Here is a 22948-nt window from a genome sequence, read left to right as displayed (position 1 = left end):
CAAGAAGCTAAAGTAGATGAGAAGTGAGTTAAAATCACATACCTTGTGGTCGGTCTTGATGCTTGATCTTCTTCTTCACTTGTTTTTTAAATCGAGCAATCCTAAGCAAGAATTGAAGCTTGGATTCGAGCTTAACAAAGCTAGAAGAATAATAACTTGCTTACTGGAATTGGCAGTGGGAAAGAGAGCTCTTCACCACGAAAATCCTAAGAGTTCACTTAAGCACCCCAACTTAGCAAAATCAATGGAGAGAATAGAAAGAAATAAAGAAGAAAATAGGAGAAAAGGGAAAGGGGGTTTGGACAAATTATTGATCTTCTCCTTGGCTTCTCCCTCTTAGCTGCAGCAACTTGATGCAATACTCAAAATTCGTCCTTCCCCTTGGTGGCCAATGGAGGGTTTATATAGAGGAGAAGAATGGTTCAACCATCTTCTTTAATTTGTCTTGGAAGATTAATCAAAGCTTAGGGAGTTGGAAAATAGATTAAATGAGTTTTTAATTGCTCTAACTAATCATTCTTATCACATTTACACGAGCTAGGTGGGTTGGGCTAGGTGTGGTTAACCTTGGTTCAGACCTAGCTGACCAATTTTGACCAAAATTTTAAACGAAAATGCCCTTGCGTAGGGTTTTGCCTTATTTTGTTCTACTTATTTTTTTCTTTGTTTGAAATTCAGCTTGTTAGGTTAAAACCTAGTTATTAAGCTCTAAATGTTGTTGAATTATGACAATTCAATTAAAATTTGAATAAAATTTGAAAATTTTATCAAATTTGGTTCAAAAAGAGTATTTTTGTTTAAAACTTGATTGAAGATGGATTTCAATTAAATCAATCTTTGGTTTGAAATATTGAATTTTAATTTGATATTTGATTTATGTATTTGACAAATCCAAATGTATATTTGTCTTTCATAAAATCTCAATTTAGGTTTTACAATCTCAATTTGATCATAGAATGAAAAAATTGTCTAGATTGGTCAAATTTGACCAATCGACCAAAGTCAAAGCTCATTTGTGAATAGTTTGACTTTGTTTGAGGTAATTCAATGAATTTGAGCTAAGAAAACTCTTAATTGAGCTGAATTGTGCTTCGATTGTGTTTAGTCAAAGTGGACTTGATTTGGTCAATGTCTATTTATGTCCACGAATTAGATCGTGAGACAGACTTATCCTTTTGGTCAAGCTGAGCTCATGTTGACTGCTAAGATTGGTGCCATATTTGGGTGCATTAGGGTCGAACCTACTTGAATTAAGTGCGTTTGACCAGCCTAGTTATTGCTTTTCGAAGATTGACCCCTCTTTAATGTGAACCTAGTTAAAGAGAGAGAGAGACATCAATGTTTCTCTTTTCCTAGGTTTCTAGTTTTGATCTCATTCATTTCTCCTTGAAAATGATTTTTTCATTTAATTGAGAGAATTTTTTTTTTTAAATGGAGGTGCATGACCCCTAGGGGGCTCTTGACCACACGGGCTAGGTGGGGCCCACATGTGGGTTCCACGTAACATTTTAGACTGAATTAGACAAATTCTCGGATTTAAGTCAAAATTTGAATTTTACAATTGTATTTGGATTTCAAATGACATTTGTAATTGAATTTGGATATCAAATGACATTTGTAATTGAATTTGGATATCAAATGACATTTGTAATTGAATTTAGATTTCAAATGACATTTGTAATTTAATTTGGATATCAAATCCTAATTTGGACATAGTTTGGACTCGTAATTCTGCATTGGAATTCGTGTCATGAGATAAATTCATGATTTGAATCTAAATTGTTGTTTAGATTCAAAATTGGCTTTGCAATTGCATTTTGCACAATTTTTTTTGTAAAATTTCAATATTGCTTCAATTCTGATGTGAACAAATTTGAGGCATTAACACATAGCGTTTTTTGCTTGACATTCAGACCTGCCTTAACAACCAAAGAGGTAACAAGGCTTTCATAATGTGAAGGAAAACCATTCAACACAATTTGAACTAAGTTGCCATTAGGAATTTGACATTTGGCAGCTGCAAGGGTATTAATAAGCAACTTTATTTTGTTTTCCACCATACTTATGTTCCCTTTCTTCACGAACATAAACTCTTTCTTCAGAATTATGATACTGAGTGGTGAGTGAGAGCCATATGCTTTCTCAAGAGTGGACCAAGCCTCTCCAGTAGTAAGCAATCGTATGTTTGACTGCAAGCAGCCTCCAAAATGGTGACTTTTATCCAGCTGAATGCTAGCTGGTCAGATTTTCTCCGCGCTGAATAGTCAGGATTTGTTTCTTCCTTTGCATTTGACGAAATAGCCTAGGTTCTTCTTATGAACCATCATCAAACTTAAAAAGATCCTGAGAAATCATGACCAACTGAAGTTGGCTTCCCCACAACATGCAATTGTCTCGATTCAGTTTTACCGAGACTAAACTCTCAATATGAAACATGGCTATCATAGCATGTCAGCATGAATATTTATTTGTTTCATTGGTTGGCAAGGCTCCCAGTAAACTATCATTTGAATCTCAAAGAAAGTATTCACTTCCAACCATCTGATTGGCCTCACTCTTATGTATACTATATATTTAAAAATTTTAAATTTTAGATGAGAATTTTTAAATTAAATAATTTCATGGTAGAATTGATGAAAATTTGCATTTTCCAAATTCTTCTTTTAAATTGGAAAGTGGTTTCAAAGAGTATAGCATGATTGGTCAGGTTATCAGCATAAGAACGACACATTTTTAGTTTGATTCTTGTGAACATTAAGTAATGAGGGTGCACTGTTAACATCACTGGTCTCAACATGACCTAGAACCCTGAGGTAGTGAGGTAAGAAGAACTTAACCTCTTACCTGCTGTTAGCATTTGACTACCTAGACCTAACTACCCGAGTATCATAATGCTGGGAGTCTTTTAAGGGGTATTTTTTTAGTAGAATTTTTGTTCCGCCTTTCATATATCTTCATTTGTTGATTTCTTAACACCTTTGTTTCAAATTTTTTAGTTCTATGTTGGATTATGCATAGAACTAAAGTTCCACCTGTCTGAATGCAACCATTGAGATTGTACAGGTAGGAAAAGAATTGATAGTCACAACGATTCCGTAAATTCGTTACACACTAAAAAATATTAAAAATATCTAAACTGCTACATCCAATACAAATGGATCTCCCCAAGCATCAAAAATATAGACATGCACCTCCATACACGCATATTTGATTGTTCAAATTGCCATCTAGCAAGTATGCTTGCTCATGAGATTTTACAAGTATGCTCAAGCATATTACAAACCTGTTGCAAATCATGGGCTTTCATATACCAACATTCTTGTCACATACAATATTACAACAATATTTCCACTCTTGATCATCCAAGCAAACCATAGCTCTTCACATTAATCAATAGCAGAAGGTCTGGTAACATAAAATGATAATAAATCTTCAATCAATACATAATAAAAGAGATGAGCAAAAGGTAAAGTATGCTAATACATCCGTCACTCCGTCAGCAAGCAAAAAGTACTGGAAATTTTATGAGACATTCGATAAAACGGATTGAAATTTCCATTGTCCTTGATCGTTCCTTCGACCGAGTACCTTCCATTTCCATCCGCTCTTCTGCCTTCGATTTGACTTCCTCCGTCTCTGTTGTATTATCGAAGAGTTAAGTGGGAAGATCAGAGATATTCCCTCTAGGGAACGCAATGAGCTTACAGCTCGCTCCTAGGGTCGTGTAGTCCTGGAACTATCAGGTAGTTATACAAAGTTTTAATCGTGATCTGTCCATGTTTTTTATTCAAAATGGAGTTCGAATTGAACTTCTAGCTTTTCTGTTATTGATTCTACGGTACTTTGCCCGTCTTCCCGAAGAGTCATGCTCCATTTTTCTGGTTCCTGTTAGAGTTTCGTCGTTTAATTGAACGCTTTTCATTGTGGTTTCATGGAAGAAAGTTTTAGATATGGTTGAGTTGATGGATAAACTGGGATTTGTGTGCTGCGGTTTAACGATTAGTAGGTTCATGAGGAAATTCAACTTGGATTGAAGCCAGTGATAATCTGTTATCATCTTTTTGAAGATGTCAATGGGAAGGAGCGGGAGGGTGTGGAGTTCTAGTGCACGAAGAAACCACGCCTAGGTCGACAGACGTAGTCCCTAATTCAGGGTATCATAAAAGCATGTAATTATTGCCCGTCCCAGTGGCATATACATTCTTTGGCGTGTGGAGAGAGAGTTGATGTCCATGGAACTTGAACGGCGACTGTGCATAGCCGAAGGGCAACTCTACTACTCCGAACCCCCTGGAGCTGGTGAGATCGTTTTTTGATGTCACGAAGTAATCAGGTTTCAGATATTTAGAAAATTATACCCTTGTTCGCTATTTAAGTTGAACTTTTGGTTTGTCTGTTTGTGGAGGCCAACCTCCTGCAGGGTTGTTGGGGGCATTTCTTAGCTATTTGCATGAATTTGATGATCAGGGAATTAGATTTGGAAGACAGGAACCTGTTTAGGAAATGTAGAAGGTTTTAAATAGGTTTGTGTGTTGGTGGGCTTCTACTTCTCTTAGAAGAGTAGAAATTTCTGTATTTTCTAGTTTGTTTTATTTGCAGTTCTTTGGTGGAAGGTCAAATTCTGGTAGTTTGTCGGAACTCCGTCCTTTTGGTTCTGATTCTGGAACTTGAGTCAATTCGATATCAAGCATAAGGTGAATTAGTTGCAAAGCGTATCTTAAACTATTTTTCTTTTGGAGGTAAAAGTTGACTAAGATTGAGTATAAAATCAGCAGCAAATTTGTGTTCACAGAGGAGCTCTTTTGGTAGGTGTAGTCTTTTATCAGTTACCTTGATAATCATGTTCGACTATACAATTGTTCACAGAGTGCTATGTGGTTATCAGCATGAATTTGCATCAGAACATATTTAAATCTACATATAGAGTAAGGGTGATATCTAAAGAAAGAAAATCAGTTGCTTAGGGTTAAGAAACTGGGTTTCTTTTCTTTATAATGGTTGAAACTTGAAAGTAAAACACTTGGTGTTAAAACAATAATTTTTATGGAACAGTAACAATAAAAGAAAAAAATGATAAAAAGAAATAAAACTATCAAAACCTTTAACGAAATGAAACTACGTTAAAGATAAAAAAAAAAAGTAAAATCCACAGTTGATATTATAAGTGTTGCTGCTGTTTCTACTACTGCTTGTACTGTTACTATTGCTACTATTATATACTTTTATAATTATTAATTATTATATTTTATTATCATTATTAAATTAAATTCATAGATTTATCATGAAGTTGTGTTCCTTGCACAGAGAGAGAGAGAGAGACGTGCATATATGGTTTATGAATAAAAATAGAAAAAGAGAGTAGTAACTGAAAAAATACATTATATCTGTGCTGCTATTTATCAAGGCCTCACAATAGATATTCTGTTAATTCGTTAAAATGCATTATAACAACTAAGAAATGATGGTAATATTTTACCAATTTTTTACTGCTCTGGTGATTTTATAAGGCCATTTGGTTTATTAAATATGTGAACCATGCTTTATATATAAAATCTAAAAAATTATATGGATATCTTAATATCAATGTTAGAGAAAATTAATTATATTTGTTGTCACTCTGGGAATCAATAACTTAACACCTTTTTCACTTACATTTATGTTATAACATTATTAGAGAAAATTAATTACATATTTAGTCTCTCTGGGAATCAACAGCTTAACAGTTTTTCTTTTTGGTAGCAAATAGCCTCTCTCTCTCTCTCACGCCACACACACACACACACAGAGACAGCCTTGACATAATAATTAACTTAGTTACAGTTAGCTAATATTCATGCTATGTTAAAATGCTCCTTTTCCTTATATATACTTAATACATAGATCAATGTTGTGAGGTGCGTAGCATAATATGTACTGGTATGTAATGTAAAAAATAGTAAGTCTTATTAAATTTTACATATACAAACAATTAGGAAACATCAGAAATAAATACAGCATCAGAGAATTAATAAAAATGTCATTTCTCTAAAAAATCAAGAATAAACATGCCATTCATAAAAGTAACAAACTGACAATCATCAGTTCTACATCCATGATCCATCAATTTAATTTAGAATTTTGAACATCAGTAAAGAACTTGTTCATTAGAAAATATGAAGGTCAAATTATCATTAATCATCATCAACATCTTCTTCATGTTATCCTTCAAATTCTACGTCATCCTTTCATGCTCCTCCTCCTCATCAACTTTTGATGCTCCTTCAATCTTGATGCATTCTACATCTTCAGGTATACAAGAAATTCTTCAACCCATAGTCCAGGACATTGAACTCCTTGAAGCTCGTTTGTTCTTAATGCATTTTTGTTGCTAACGCTTGAACATAGAGAACCTGGTGGCAAACTGGTCATCTGTGATCCTTGTGGAAATCTGCCTTTCACAAAAATTATACACAAGGTTTAACTGATCATGAGTTTCCATTTGAGTGTGGGGTCACTTGAAGCCATATCTTAAAAAAATAATGAAAATCTATTGTAAAAAATGAAAAATCCATTATCCTTCATGGCGAAAATGGACTCCTAAGCACAAAACAAATAAAACCCTCTTTCAGTGCAAAATCTACCTCTCATGTTGTATCCTCAAATGGATATTTTCTCATCAAAATGGTAAGACCTTCATCATGTACAACTCCAGTGTCTAAGAGCCCTGGGTCAAGGGGCAGAGAATTGATGTAAAAGTTGTGCCATATAAAAGTTCTAAGTCCAAAAGATGTGTAGTTTCTTGAAAAAGGAGATAACAAAAATTTATATGCAATACCTATTTAGGTTATGATTAATTCATTAATTAGATGTTTCCTGCAGGTAATTCAATTTGTGTGCATGAAATTAGAAATGTGTGAGTGTGTGTGAGAGAGAGAGAGAGAGAGATTTTGTGGGTGATTATAGGACTGAAAGAAGGGTATAATTTTTAAAGATTTGATTAAAATTTAACACAACAAAGTCAAATCATGAACAAGAGACTGTCTATTTTTTTATGTTCATGTCTGAATATTTTGGCTTACATAAAAATTTGGAACCAATTAAGATCTGCCATGTATCAGCACTTTGCTTTGGTTCCAAGCCAAGGTCTTTGGTTCTGTCTATATGTAATAGAATAGACTAGTAGGATTTGTTGAATGTTGGTCCTATCAACCTTTACATGCATTATGTGGCATTCCACTTTTGATTTTTTATTTGAAAAGGAAATGTTTGGTTAGTTTCTATGTCATTGATGAAATGCTAACTTGCTTTTTATTTTAATTGCTTCTTAAAATCACAGCTCTGATTGTTTCCTTTCCCCTACTTCTAAAGGATTTCCATAAGAAGTCTATGGGTGATTCCGTCATTAGGAGTGATAAGATATGCATTTCATCAGATCCTTATGAGTGGACAAGGTACTCTTGGTTTCTTGTATTAATTTCTTGCATTGGGTGTTGTTGTTTATGCTTATGAACGGACATGTAGAGAATCATACTTGTCAATTCATTGTTCTGTTTTCCATATTAAAAGGTTTGCATTCAACTTTCAGCCATAAATTTTTGAAAAAAGGAAAGGAATGGTCTTACAAAATCTTCTGAAGTTGTTTTACCACCACAAAGTATTTCAACAAGATGAGGAAGGGCAAGAGGGATTATGCATACTGTTAGAAGTTATTATAATTTTCTTGTACTTTGTTGAGTAGTATGTGTATTGTTCCTGCTTGTATGTATTTGCGATTTTTCTTTCCTCTTTTTATGTATTTTTTTATTCTTCCTTTTTCTTGTATTTCTATTCTTTTTTGTTCAGCTGTATAAGCACAGCTGAAGTTGCCGTTGGACTCTCGAATGGCATCTCCCTATATATTGTGAACTGTTTCCTTCTTTTGTAAGCGCTTTAGAGATCTGTTTTGAACTATGTTAATGAAGTACTTTTTTCTGTTCACATGTGTGTGAGATTGAGTTGTTTGTGAGACATCTGTTTTATTACATGGTATCAGAGCTTGGTTCTGTGTGGGTGTTTCTGTTTAGCTGAATTGAAGGTCTCACTGGTGACGAAGTCTGAGATCAGTGTGTTGATGATTATGGGACTGATCTCTGTTGAACTGGTTGCTGATCAGCATTGATATCTGTTGCTGTCAGAATTAGTGACCTGCTTTAGTTGCTGCAGTTGTTCATGCTGCTACAGAAATCAAGGGGATATGGGAAAAAAAAATGGAAGGAATGGAAGTCAAATAACCATAAAGTGATGTCCAGGCTGGTAAATAGTGTTAAAACAACTGTTAATGCTCAATTGGCTAACTTTGATTTAACCCATGAAGCCTGGGAGTTTCTAAAAGAGACTTGTATCATGAAGGACGTGGCTCATAAATGGAAAGTTCAGGTCAAAATCTCTAAAATCGGAGCAAGGAGACAAGTCTATAAAAGAGGCTTATGGTGCATTCTACCAATTATGGAATGAACTCTCTATTTTTAAGCCAAAATGGAAAGGTCATCACGATATTCTGCTGAGAGAAAAACAAGTTTATGAAGATAAATTAAATGTTTTCTTATGGGATAAGACCTGAATTCGACATCGTAAGAACATCACTTTTGCATAGACCAATATATTCTACAATGGATGAGGCTCTAGCTGAGCTAATTATGGAAGAAAACAGGCTAATGCACTACAAAGATGCAAATGAAAGCGCTTTAGCAGTTTCCGGACCAGGAAGTCTTGTAAAGGCATATAGACCACCTCATTTTGGAAAAAATCATGAAGAACCAAGCAAGAAAATTATTTGTTCCCATTGCCATGAGCCTGGTCACATTAAACCTAGATGCCTTAACTTGAGAAAATTAGAAAGAAAGGCTGATTTTGTTGAGAATCAGCATATAAAAGAAGAACAAAAATCAGCTGGAGGAATCTCACTTGCTCAGGTAGTTGAGCACTTCAGCCTTATTTTGAAGGAAGCACATCAACTATTGGACCTGTAACTGGATGTTAGACGTGCTGAAGTCAGTAGGTCTTCAGTAGTGTTAAGCTGGAGTCACGGTAGAGTCTTTGGAGTTATGTTTGAGTCTTGATCTGAAGTCAGTATAGTAGGTTATTTAGATGGACCCTGTCTGCAGGTTGGGTCATGGTAACTGGTAGGTTAACCCACCCCAGCATACACTTTGTATAAATTGAGCAGGGATTAAACCCTAAAGACAACACAAAATTTACCCTGTTTAGTGAAGGCTGGGCTTTCATTAAGGCTGTGTGCATGAGTTTATGTGTTAGTTTGGGAAGCTAACATATTGGTATCAAAGCGAGGATTGATGGCGGTACCCAGCAAGGTTACCTCGAAAGGAAGTCTTCGCAGTAGTAGAAGCACAATGAGAGAGCATGGAGGAGACAATGGAGTTAATGAACCATCGACTGCAGGCCGTTGAACGCCACAACGAAGCGAGAATGCAGGCTTTCATGGCAGACCATTCTTCCCTCACAGCGATGATGAGGGAGATGCTTCAACACAGAAGGGCAATGAGGCCGACTAGCACAGACTACACAGAATCAGGTGAGTTACGGTCGCCAATTGGAAATCCCCTTCCTCGTCCATTTCCTCTCGACCCTCATCCCCTCCTCTACACCCACCTCCTTCGCTGTCAGCAGCGGAAACGCTGGAGGTACCTCTAGCTGCCAACGATAGGGGAATGGGTTTAGTGCCCCAGAAATAGCTGATGATGGATTTTCTTCGATTTTCTAGAGAAGACCCCTTGTGACTGCCATGGCATAATTAGGGAGTAGCGTGTCAACCATGCTGTGGTGCATTTCGAAGGAACAACCATCCGATGGTATAGATGGCTTGTGACGCAGCAAGGAAGAATGAATTGGAAAGGGTTGATGGATGCTATGAAGGCTTGTTTTGCGCCATATCCATACATCGACTACAATGACAAGCTAACGAAGATCAGACAGAAGGGGACAATCTTAGAGTACCATGAACGCCTTGAGGATCTCAGCAACATGGTCAGAGGATGGCTGCTAGAGGCACTGATTGGGGCATTCGTGGGAGGATTAAATGATGAAATACGCATCGAAGTGCAGGCGGTGAAGCCCAGGAGCCTACCAGAATGTTTTGAGATGGCCCGATTGGTAGAAGAAAAGCAACAAAGGAGGAGTTATAGTAGTCGGCTGCCATTTTCAGATAGAGCTCGGTGCTCAGTGCCTGTGAGACCCAAGGCTCCAGTAGCGCCTATGCCCTTTTTGAAGGGAAACCAAATTGTGCACCAAGTTGTCCATCGTTTTATCCCTGAACAGATTAAAGAAAAGCGCTGGCGAGGGATTTGCTTTCACTGCGATCAACCATAGACACCAGGCCATGTCTGCTGAAAGCTTCATATGTATTTGGTGGAAGAAAAAGAGGATCCACTGGACGAAGTAGCGCTGGAACCTGACCTTATAGGCCTATAGCAGTATTAGAAGAGGCTGAAGGAGCAGACAGTGGGGCTTCTCCCGAGATCTCTCTGCATGCATTAGCAGGAGATGAAGTTCCTCGGTTAGTGAGTGGAGGGTCAGTTGAGAGGCACAAGGGTGAGCATTCTGGTGGACACAAGCTCTACCCACAATAGATTGAGAATCAGCTTGCTTTTGATGTTGCTGTAGGGGACGACAGCACGTTAAAATGTAAGGGAAGATGTGCACAAGAAGTCCTAGAAATTCAGGGCCATAAGTTTCAGGTTGAGCTTTTCACCGTAGCAATGGCAGGAGCAGACTTGGTCTTTGGGGTACAGTGGCTACGCAGCCTTGGTGAAGTCGTGTGCGACTTCCTAGGAATGAAGATGCACTTTGAAAAAACAAGGGAAGGCCGACAGACTTTAGAAGCATTTCAGTGAATCTCCTAATGAAGATGTATTGTGATAACAGGGTGGCAACCTATATCGCAAACAACCCTGTCTTCCATGAGCGGATGAAACACATTGAAGTGGATTGTCACTACGTTAGGAACTTAGTTGAAGAAGGTGTTATTAGCACTGTTCATGTCTCCTCAGAAGATCAGGCTGCTGATATTTTTACTAAGGCTCTCCTCATAGGCGATTTCCTAAGAGGTTGTAACTTGTAACAAGTTGATCATGATTGACATATATGCTCCAGCTTGAGGGGGAGTGTTAAGTGAGGGTTTCTACAATATTAAAATGTTAGAGTGTAGGTCTTTAATATTATCTAATGTTGCTTGGACACATATTGTAAATATTGCACCGCCAGCCCTAATATCTTTAAATCTGAGATTAAGGTTATGTTAATAATAATCTTTTGGCTTCTCTCTCTCTGGTCGTAACAATGACAAACACAAGTTCGCCTGATGTGGCCAGCCATGCACATGGCATTGGACCTGGTGGTGCCTACAAGGGTTTGGTATGTCACCTGCACCAAATGTGTGGCCAGCTCCTCTTCATTGCAGGCCTGCTCTTCCTCACAGGCGTCCTCAGTCTATTCCTCCTCCTGCACATAGTCCTTCATAAATCTCACAGGTTTCCAACAGAAAATGACTGAATACCGACAAAACACAGTTTATATTAAATGCACACATGACATCTTCATGGGGAAAGAATAAACTGTGCACTTAGGCACTGAAAAATATCATTTACATCTCACTGTGAAAGCTCACAAAAGTGTCTCTTTCCCAAATGGGCATCCACTTATGGATCTACTGTTAAATTAGATGGACACAACTATAAATTTGGTTCAGGTCCTTTATGTTGTTAGTCAAAGGACATCGAAAGAGGCACATAATTGAAGATGATGAACCTATTAACAAGTTAGGGAAGTACATGACGTGGGAAGAGGACGACAACATGGTTATGTCTTGGATTATGAACAACGTCCAACCACAAATTACTTTTACTATTACTTATTATATACTGCTAAGGAGATGTGGGAATTCCTTAGGTAGACATATTCACAAGATAAAAATGTAAGTAAAATCCTTCAAGTTGAAGAAGAATTGCATAACCTCCGACAGGAAAATCAAGATCTATCACAATACTTTGCAACAGTTAAAGCTACCTGTTGAAGTATGTTAGACGGGTCTCGGGACCGGGTCCGAATCCATACCCGATCCATCTTGTAGCCCTTGTTGGGCATTACTTAAGTCGTGTAACCCTAATCCTTATGGTTAATGAAATCTTAAGAGAGAGAGTCTGGAGGCTAGTGGGCAACCAGCTCCTCCTCATCTGTGGTTTTTTTCCTCTTGTTGAGGGTTTTTCCACGTTACATCGTGTTCCTCGTATTCTCTTTCTCTGTACTCGTGTTTCTACATGGTATCAGAGCCCACGAGAGTGGGACTTTTTTGGTGATCGTGGAGTTTTCTTCACTCGCCGCTGCTGCTGTCACCGTCGTCGTTTCCGTCGCCGCCGCCATCACCGCTGTCGTCACCGCCGCAGCCGCCGTGTCCGACGCCGTTACCGTTCTGCTGCGTTGTCCGACGACGCTGCTGACACCGCCGCTGGCTCCGCCACCGGCGTCACCGCCCTTACTGCCGCGTCGTCGCCCTTGCTGCCGCGCCGTCGACCTGCTCCCTGACGTTGCACCCTGCTCCCTGCCGTCGTCCTTTGCGCCGTCGCCTTCTGGGTCGGCCCTACTCCAGTGGTGCCCTCCATTGCTGCCGCCGTTCGTTGTCGCCCCCCTTCCTCCCTGCCGTCACCCTCTGCGCCGTTGATATCGGTGCACGACCTGCTTCCTGGTGTTGCCTTTTCGTCTAGCGCTGCCTCTACTCCCTGCATCATTGTTCTCCTGCGGGATCTGCTGCAGAGTTTCAGCACCTCTGCTCACGCCAGTTGTTGCGTGCTCCCCATTGCCGCGGTTGCCCTTTGTCAATGCCGGAGAAATTTGGGTGTTCGATTGACGTGATGGCGGATTCCCCTATGGGAGAGTGGATCATCGACAGTGGCGCTACTCACCACATGACCGGCGATCCTAAAGTCTTTCATGAGTATAAGCTTTCGTCAGGAAAGGAACGTGTTTCTCTTGCTGATGGTTCCTCTATCTCTGTGGCTGGGAAAGGGAGTCTCCCACTTTTGAACAAGTTCTTTGTTCACAATGCTCTACATGTTCCCTATCTTCCCTTGAACCTCTTGTCGGTTAGCAAGATTACGAAAGAGTTGAATTGCGAACTAATTTTTTCTGCTGATCGCTGTGTTATGCAGGACTTGGTGGCAGGGAAGAGGATTGGGATTGGTCTGACTTCTGACGGGCTATATCGCTTACCTATGCGTACTGCTCAGGCTCTCATGACGTCAGTCAGTCAAGCAACGAAGAACAGAGAGGAGTCCCTTCAATTGCTTCTACGGTGGCATGAGCGCCTGGGACACCTGCCTTTTGGAATTCTTAGACAGCTGTTTCCTGATTTATGTTCCAGGTTAGATATGACTATGGTGTCCTGTGATGTCTTTCACCTGGCCAAACTTGTTAGGCCTTCATATCCTTTGTCTAACCATCGGTCTAATGAGGTATTTGCCATGATTCATTCTGATGTGTGGGGGCCTTCAGGGATTCCTTCTTATTATGGTTTTCAGTATTTTATCACCTTTATAGATGATTGTTCTCGTAACACTATTGTCTACTTGTTGAAAGACCGTAGTGAAGTTCCTACTGCCATAGAGACTTTCATTGCTTATGTGGAAACTCAATATGGAGCATCTGTTAAAACCTTTCGATCTGACAATGCTCGTGAGTATATGTGTCAGTCTGTTGATAACTTCTTTCGAAAAAAAGGAATTGTTCATAAGACTTCCTGTAGTTATGCTCCTCCTCAGAATGGAGTTGCTGAATGAAAGAATCGTCAGTTATTGAATATGACTCGAGCTCTTCTTTTTCAACGGCATGTTCCAAAAAGGTATTGGGGGGATGCTGTGTTGACCAGTGCATATCTTATAAACCGTTTGCCTAGTCGTGTGTTGAATGGGCAGACGCCTCACTCTATGTTGCCGGGGAGTCATGAACCTTTCTCTCTTCCACCAAGAGTCTTTGGCTGTGTTTGCTTTATTCACAATCATAGTCCTCACATTAAAAAGCTTGATCCAAGGTCTATTAAGGGCGTATTTCTAGGTTATTCTCCCACTCAAAAGGGTATAAATGTCGGGACCCTTCCACTGGTCGTGCCTATGCTACCAAAGATGTCACTTTCCTTGAACATGCTTCCTATTTTGGTGAGAATCCTCTTCAGGGGGAGAATTCTATGTCAAAGGAAGAGTATTCTTCGAATCAGGAAATTCTGTTTACAGATTTTTTAGACTACAGGCGTGAATCCATTGGTCCTTCTATTGAGGTGCTTGAACAAGAGAAAAATGGAGAGTGTTCTACTGGGGCAGGAGAGGAATGCAATCGTCTGTTTGGGCAAGTTTACTCTAGGCGCAGAGTCTGTACTGAGGAGATGACAGGTGGTGAGAATTCTGCTCCCAATCCAGTTAGTCCTTCCCTGGATGACCCAAGTCGTGCTCAGAAGCAACCTGTTGAAGAAAAGATTCAGACTGTTATTGCAAGTGAAGAGCTTCTCATCGCCCTGTGAAAGGGTGTCAGGTCATGTACTCAACATCCTATTGGTAATTTTGTTTCATATTCTAGACTGAGCAAAAACTACAAATGTTTTGTATCTTCTCTTTCTTTAGCTATGATTCCCAGGAATGTTGCTGAGGCTCAAAGTGATCCCAAGTGGACTTATGCAATGCAAGAAGAGATGGAAGCCCTGAGAAGAAACATGACATGGGAAGTTATAAAGATTCTTGAGGCGGCTCACTTGGTTGGATCTAAGTGGGTCTACACCATCAAGTACAAACCAGATGGAAGTGTTGAAAGATACAAAGCTCGTCTTGTGGCCAAGGGGTTTAGTCAGAAATATGGGATTGATTATTTGGAGACCTTGGCTCCTGTTGCGAAGATGAAGACTGTCAGAGTCATTATCTCCTTAGCTGTGATGAAGGAGTGGAAGATGTACCAAATTGATGTCAAGAATGCATTTCTCAATGGAGACCTTGAAGAGGAAGTATATATGTGTATGCCTCAAGGATATGAGGAACCTGAAAAATGTTGCAAGTTAAGGAAAGCTTTATATGGGCTCAAGCAATCTCTTCGAGCATGGTTTGAACGACTTAGACTTGTCATGAGACGATGTGAATACCATCAAGGGAATGGAGATCATACACTCTTTGTGAAGAGAAATGAACAAAAGGTTACTATTTTGTTGGTATATGTTGATGATATGATTGTCACAGGTGATGATGAAGATGAAATAATTAAGTTAAAGAAACTGTTGGCGATCGAGTTTGATCTCAAGGACCTTGGTAAGTTGAAATATTTCCTTGGCATTGAAATTGCTAGGTCTGGGACTAGCCTCGTGCTAAATCAACGGAAGTACACCTTAGATTTGTTAAAGGAGACCGGGAAATTAGGGTGTAGACCAGCTTCTACTCCTCTAGATGCTGGCCATAAGCTAAGTCTTAGAGATGAGGAGCGTCTCTGTGAAGAGGCCAAAAGAAGATATCAATGTCTTGTAGGGAAGTTGATTTATCTTACTCTCACTAGACCTGATATTACCTTTGCTATGAATGTGATGAGTCAGTTCATGCATGCTCCCACGGATGCCCACTTGAAGGCTGTTGACAGGATCTTGTGCTACTTGAAGAGAAATCCTGGCAAAGGTCTTTTGTATGTCAAGCAAGACACTCTTGGGATTGAAGGTTATTCAGATGCAGACTGGGCAGACTGGGCAGGCTGTATTGACACTAGGAGGTCCACCTCTAGCTATTGTATCTATTTGGGAGGGAATCTCATAGTGTGGAGAAGTAAAAGGCAAGATGTGTGCTCTCGTTCTAGTGCTGAAGCTATATACAGAGCAGTGGCTATGGGAGTTTCAGAGCTTTTGTGGCTAAAAGTATTGTTGATGAATATTGGTATAAAGGTTGAAGAACCAATGAAGATGTATTGCGATAACAAGTCTGTAATCAACTTGGCCAACAACCCTGTGCTTCATGACAGAACAAAGCATGTTGAGATTGACCGACATTTCATTCGAGAGAGAATTGATGCTAAAGAACTTGTACTTCCTTACATGAGATCTGAAGACCAAACAACTGATGTTCTGACGACAGCTCTATCTTCAACTTCATTCGAGAGAAATGTATCCAAGTTGGGCATGTTTGATATGTATGCCCAACTTGAGGGGGAGTGTTGAAGTATGTTAGACGGGTCTCGGGGACGGGTCTGAATCCATACCCGATCCATCTTGTAGCCCTTGTTGGGCATTACTTAAGTCGTGTAACCCTAATCCTTATGGTTAATGAAATTTTAAGAGAGAGAGAGTCTGGAGGCTAGAGGGTTTTTCCACGTTACATCGTGTTCCTCGTATTCTCTTTCTCTGTACTCGTGTTTCTACACTACCTATGAGCGATTGAAATTCTTGCACCCTCCATGCAAATCTTGTTATAAGTCACACTTTGAACCTACCATGGTTGCAAAGTTTCTTGCTGATCTCTCTTGAGTATGTCGCTGCCAAGATCAGATGCTCACTGGGAGTGAAATTCCTTATCTCTCTGATGCATACAACAGACTTAGTCATTTGGCCATTAGCTTGTCCCAACCAGCTAGTGTGACGCTAGATTCTGCTCTTGCTGTGGGTGGTGGTCGTGGTCAGGGCACCACCTATAGTGTTAGAGGAAGAGGTATAGGTCGTGGAACTGGTGGTTGTGGGAGGTTCCAATGCACCTATTGTGGAAAGATGAGACACTTGGAGGATCGTTGTTGGGATAAACATGGTCGTCCATCCTCTATGTCACAGGGGAGAGGTATGGTCACCAAACAGGCCAAGAGCCTTACTCATCCTCCTATGGGCTCTGCACAGGTTGCTGCTCCTACGGTGGAGGGTTCTTTGTCTAGCACAGTACTAGAGACAGTTACAGTTAGCATTGATAGAGTTGAGTATGAGCAGTTTTTGGCACACAAAGCCTCACAGGCTTCGGCTTCCACTGCTTTGACTGACCGAGCCTTCTCAACGAGTATAGTCCACGCTTGATTCAGGTATCTTTTGGGTTATTGATTCAGGAGCATCGAGACATTTCTGCAGTAGACCTGGTTTTTTCACTACTTTACATAGATTCTCTCAGCCACGTCATGTCAAAATTACAGATGGTAGAATGTCACCCATATTGGGTTATGGAGATATGAAGCTTTCTCAGTCTATGACTATTCCCCATGTTTTATATGCTCCTGAATTTCCATCTCATTTGCTCTCTATCAAACAGTTAACTACTGATTTACACTGTCGCATTATTTTTGACCCTGGTTCATGCTCATTTCAAGACTTGCAAACTGAGAAGACGATTGGTGGCAGCTATGAGAAAGGGGGCATCTACATCCTGTTGGCTCCTATGGATCTTGCTGCTACCTCCTCTACATCAGAGTCTACCTTCTTCAGTGGCATCTCACGCATGGTCATGCTTCAACGCCCAAGTTCCGTTCTGTCCTACCTAATCTCTCAATCCCAGAGTCTTTTCAGTGTGAGGCTTGTCAACTTGGCAAACATACTCGTAGTAGTTTTCCTTCGAGTCTTAGTCCTTCAAGTCAATGGTTGTTTGATCTTCTCCATGTTGATGTGTGGGGGCCTAGCAGGGTTGCTAGCCAAGCTAAGTTTAGGTATTTTCTGGTCGTTGTTGATGATTACTCTCGAGTCAGTTGGGTATTCCTTTTAAGGAAAGCTCTGAAGTAATTTGTATTCTCAAAAACTTGATTATTGAAATAAAAACTCAGTTTGGTTCTGTGGTTAAGTGTATTTGCATTGATAATACTTTCGAGTTCAAATCATCTGTCTTAATGACCTTTTATGCTGAAAATGGTATCTCTCCTCAATTTGCATGCCCTCATACCTCACAACATAATAGAGTTGCCGAACAAAAACATAGGCAACTTCTAACTGTTGCTCATACTGTAATTCTTCACAATCATGTACCTGCATACTTGTGGGGTGATGCCATACTCATGAAGGCTAAACTGGTTTAGCGGCAAAATGATTGGATAACTGGGAAGGCATGTCTGAATTAGTTTTAGCTGATGGTGTTATAATTATGTAATATTATGCTTATTTCCATTTATAATTGGTACCTTCACAAAGTTATCATATATTTATGTCCACAAGAATGTGCATGTGTTTATTGGTGTGGGTGTGGGTGCAGGTGCATGGACATGAGTAGGTTTAGTAGCCTGCATGCACTTGAGCGGCACATGGATATGTATTTGCTGTGCCAGCTGAACTTGTAAATTTTGTGGTAACATAGGATTAGGACTATATCAATTGATCCTTTAAAAATCCTGGTTTTCAGAATACAAGAATCTCTCAAGAAAGAAGTAATCGTGGAGGATGATTTTGCATGGATTGTAGCTGAAAGAGAAGGCAAAAAAAGCACCTGCTTTGGCAAAAATCAACTGCACTACATTGGAGGAGTTGATCTGAGTTTCTCCAAAGATGATCCTTCTGTTGCATGTGGTGCACTTGTTGTTTTGGATTTTAATACTATGAATGTTGTTTATGAAGATTACAATGTTTCAAGACTCCAGAACCCATATGTTCCAGGGTTCCTTGCATTCAGAGAGGTTTCTGACTCCAACCTTACCGTTAAATTTTTTCCCATGACTGCTGGATCTTTATAGTATGAATTAAATCAAGAAAATATTATGGGGGTGTTTGGGTGACATTTCAAAACCAGGTTTTGGAGCAAAACCGCTAAAACCAGGCTTTTGGAGAGTTTGGGTGCCATCAAAACTGGGTTTTCTTAAAACCAGTTTTGACAAAACCTGGTTTCGTAAAGGGGAGTGAAAAACCTGGTCCCCTTTAGGTTATTCAAAAAACAGGGTTTGGATGTGTGACCCAAACCAAAAAAAAAAAAAAGAAAACAAAAACAAACAAAGTTTCTAAAACTCATTAAAAAACTTGGTTTTCATAAAACTAGCTTTTAGAAAACTGGGTTAGAAAGGATGTCCTCCAAACACCCCCTATGTTGTTCTGGCTTCAAGAATTTGGGTGCCTTGTATATGAAAAGTCTTAGAGAAGTGGTAGGTCTTAGATAATGATCTAAAATTATTATTATTCCTTTAAAGGTGTATGTATCTTTTGTACTAAACAATGTTATATGATATCATTTCACAGAAGATTTTGAGGCACTCATCATTGTGCTGGAACTATTTCTATATAGTTTTTCATGGGTAGTTGCATTTGATCATGAATTGCATTGCTTCTTAGCTAATATTTCTATTGTGACATTTCTTTTGCATCTTATTGATTCTTTGGCTAAGGAATTCGAAGTCTTGGAAACTCCTTCATATAGTGCAGAACTCAACCTTCAAAAGCAGCAAGTATACATATAAAATCTATACTTCATGAAGAAAAACCTCTTAACAATGAGAAAAACATTGCACCAAGACACTAACATTTGCTGTTAATATGGCAATAAACAGCTCACAGAAAAGGCACTAAAGCATAATAGAAAATAACACAATTGAATATGAAGTGAGCTTTATTAAAGAGAACACAAAAGGCTGTGAGAACAGCCTAAAAAATATGTTACAAGTGGTCCTTATATAACAGAATAGGAAGCCGTTGGAGGGCCCAACAGCTAGAAATATAGCCATTGGGAACTACATCTCCTACAGAAAATAAAAAATAAAAATGAGAATTACAGAATAGAGAATACAGAAAATAAATACTGAAAAATGAATAGAAATAAAGAATACCAATATGGCCTATGTACATGTCAGTTTATATACATGTATACATATATAAAATGTCAGTTTATATACATGTATACATATATAAACTCATAGATATGCATGCAAATCACACATGTGAATACAGTTTATACACACACACACACACACACACACAGAGCTGAAATATATACAAGTACTTACAAGTTACAAGTATTTTCTAACAGCTCCCCTCAAACTTATGATTCCATCACTGGACATTTCCAAAGAGGAGAACTGAGGTCTTTTGGTCTTCCCTTGTAGAAACCAAGCTGATCATATGATAACCCATGAGATCTTCTAAAATCAAACTTGTGATGGTGAAGCTTGGAAGGAAAACAACGTATGCTAATTCATAACCACCAATAGGTCCTGCAGCAGTGTCTTATTCCACATTTATTCATAGCTCAATCATCCAATAATAAAAAAAAAAAGACCAGGTCCTGGGGAAAATCTCAGCAAGAGGCTTAAAAATTGTCCTCCATCACGTGTGCTCTTGAGCAAAAAATTGTGCTTCAAAGGAGATAGTGACATGGAATTGTGTCCATGATCATACATCGGTCATCCTTCTACAGAAACTCTTCAAAAGCTGAATCCATGTAAAAGGAGTTCAATCCAATCAGTCACAGGAGCAAAACAATAGATACCATAGAGAATATTCTGAACTTTGTTCATGGTAAAGTTGCTCTCAACCAATGGCAAATAAGTCAAAACAGGGCTCTCAAACTTCTAAAAGAACACCCATGTGAATCGGCATTCAAAACTTCAGTGTACGCAAAGTGCAGTCTTGAGAAGAGAGCAGAAGAAAAACACAGGGAAATAAGCCTCACGGCTCACAACTATCGAAAAAATTTAGATAAAATCTGATGCAAATATTTTGCATAGAAGTCCAGAAATTCCTCTGTCTGGAATTGTGTTTGAAACTTCCAATGCAGGCTTAAATCTACTAAAATAGAGATGTCATGTAAACCAGATTTCCGGAGAAAAACGTACAGAAAAAATCCATAACCTTTAGGAAAAGATAGAATGTCTTGATAAATGAGAATAAAACTCAAATGATGAAGACAGTTTTTGAAAGAACAATTTCATAAAGAGAAAGATAAAGACTTTTGAAGTAGTATTCGCAACAAAATGGTGCTCATCCTAGACTAAAACTAAATTAGTTTGAACATGCAGCTGACCACAACCCAAAACTATTTCACCAAGAGGCCAGAAGAAATGAACCCTTAATTGGCAACAACTGGAGTAGCATTCTCCATATATCACCAGTATAAAGAAAAAAAAAAAACACAACACTATGGGTACGGGTATGGATATGCGTGTACAAGTACGATAATTTTAGAAAATTTGGGTACGGGGGTACGGCAGAGTGCACACACACACACACACACACACACACACACACACACACACACATATATATATATATATATATATGTAGTAATAAAAAAATTCTCAAAATTCAAAAGATGAGAGGAAAATATAGAACCATAGTGGAAGGGAAATACAAAAGAAGGGAAAAATCAAAATTAAAGAAAAAATTAAGTTTGGACAATTTTAAATGTTTTAAAATACAGCCAAACCCAGCCATACCCATGCACCCATGTTGCGGTACCCCACATACTGACACAAGTACCTGGGCAAATCTCACGTACCCATGTCACATTGCACGACAACCGAGTGATCACACACCTCATATGATATTGTACAACAAAATACCTTTAGCTCTTGAACAAACAAGTGACACAAAAACTCACTCTCCCGATCCAAAAAGACCAAATCTGAGATGCCAAAAAAGAAAAAAGATCTAGGATGGATACCACAAGAAGAGTAGATACCAAAGCCACCACCTCAATGGAATGACTAGAGTTACGGACCAACATCAATACTGACAAACATACAGGGGCACACTCACATAGCAGAGTGAGGTTCCCTCGTGATGTGTTTGTCACTTAAACGATTACTGAGAACCATAGAGGGGCACACCCACACATCGGTGTGATATTCCACTACAACAAAACAAATCTTTCTCTTGTCAAAGAGTAAGCACACAAACAACTGGATGTAAAACAAATTATGATGAGCCATTAACACAAGACAAAATTCATTTCAAAGGAGATCACTAAGACCCCTTAAAAGGATAAAGCTCCATTTTCTTCCAAATAAGCATAAAAGAGAACCTACATCACTGAGGTGTGAAACAAATCTACACAGGGACAAAAGAGACAAGAGCTACAGAAGACCACTGTAGAAACACGAGGATCAAGAACAAAGGAATACGATGAACACGATGTAACGTGGAAAAACCCTCAGCAAGAGGAAAAAAACGACGGACTCGGAGGAACTGGCGCCCACTAGCAACCAGACTCTCTCTCTCTTAAGATTTCATTAACAACTCAAAATTAGGGTTACAACCCCTAAGTAAGCCCCAACAAGGGCTACGCGATGGATCGGGTATGGATCCAGACCTGGACCTGAAACCCATTTAACATGCTTCAACACTCCCCCTCAAGTTGGGCATACATATCAAACATGCCCAACTTGGATACATTTCTCTCGAACGAAGTTGAAGACAGAGCTTTCGTCAGAACATCAACAGTTTGGTCTTCAGACTTCATGTAAGGTAGGATTAACTCTTTAGCATCAATCCTTTCACGGATGAAGTGACGGTAAATCTCAACATGTTTCGTTCTATCGTGTAGTATAGGGTTGTTGGCTGAGTTGATTGCAGACTTGTCGCAATACATCTTCATAGGTCCTTCAATCTCTATTCCGATATCAGTCAGTAATATTTTCAGCCATAGTAACTCTGACACTCCCATAGCAATGGGTCTATACTCTGCCTCTGTACTAGATCGAGAACACACATCCTGTCTCTTACTCCTCCAAACAACAATGTTTCCTCTCAAGTAGACACAATACCCTGTGGTAGACCGTCTAGTATCAGCACAACCTGCCCAGTCTGCATAGGAATAGCCCTCGATCTCTAAAGTCTCTTGTTTCACATACAAGAGTCCCTTGCCAGGATTTCTCTTCAAATAGCACAGTATTCTGTCCACAGCCTTCAGGTGTGCATCAGTAGGTGCATGCATGAATTGACTCAGTACATTCACTGCAAAAGTGATATCTGGTCTTGTAAGGGTAAGATAAATCAACTTTTCAACCAGACGTTGATATCTTCCCTTAG

At 39.2% G+C, this 22948-nt stretch overlaps 1 protein-coding gene across 27 annotated transcripts in view; it reads left to right on the top strand.

Moving 5' to 3' along the window:
• The first annotated feature begins 3499 nt into the window (after nt 1–3499).
• The window catches only part of LOC116246662 (uncharacterized), a 67474-nt gene continuing 48025 nt past the window's right edge, over nt 3500–22948 (top strand). For 24 of the 27 annotated variants that reach the window (XR_007572646.1, XR_007572645.1, XR_007572650.1 and 21 more), the window contains exons 1-4: nt 3500–3743; nt 7348–7430; nt 13179–13390; nt 18342–18612. Coding sequence is in view for 13 of the 27 variants with exons in the window: in XM_050076330.1 (XP_049932287.1) it covers nt 13242–13390; nt 18342–18612 (420 nt within the window). In the remaining 14 variants the exon portion in view is untranslated. Of the gene's footprint in view, nt 3744–4067; nt 4300–7315; nt 7431–13178; nt 13391–18341; nt 18613–22948 lie in introns of all 27 variants that reach the window. The other 3 variants (XM_050076334.1, XM_050076332.1, XM_050076333.1) reach the window with 3 other exon arrangements.

The sequence above is a fragment of the Nymphaea colorata genome, chromosome 2, assembly GCF_008831285.2.
Source record: "Nymphaea colorata isolate Beijing-Zhang1983 chromosome 2, ASM883128v2, whole genome shotgun sequence".
Taxonomy (NCBI): domain Eukaryota; kingdom Viridiplantae; phylum Streptophyta; class Magnoliopsida; order Nymphaeales; family Nymphaeaceae; genus Nymphaea; species Nymphaea colorata.
The sequence above is the reverse complement of the archived record's forward strand: the minus strand, read 5'-3'. Positions and strand labels throughout refer to the sequence as shown.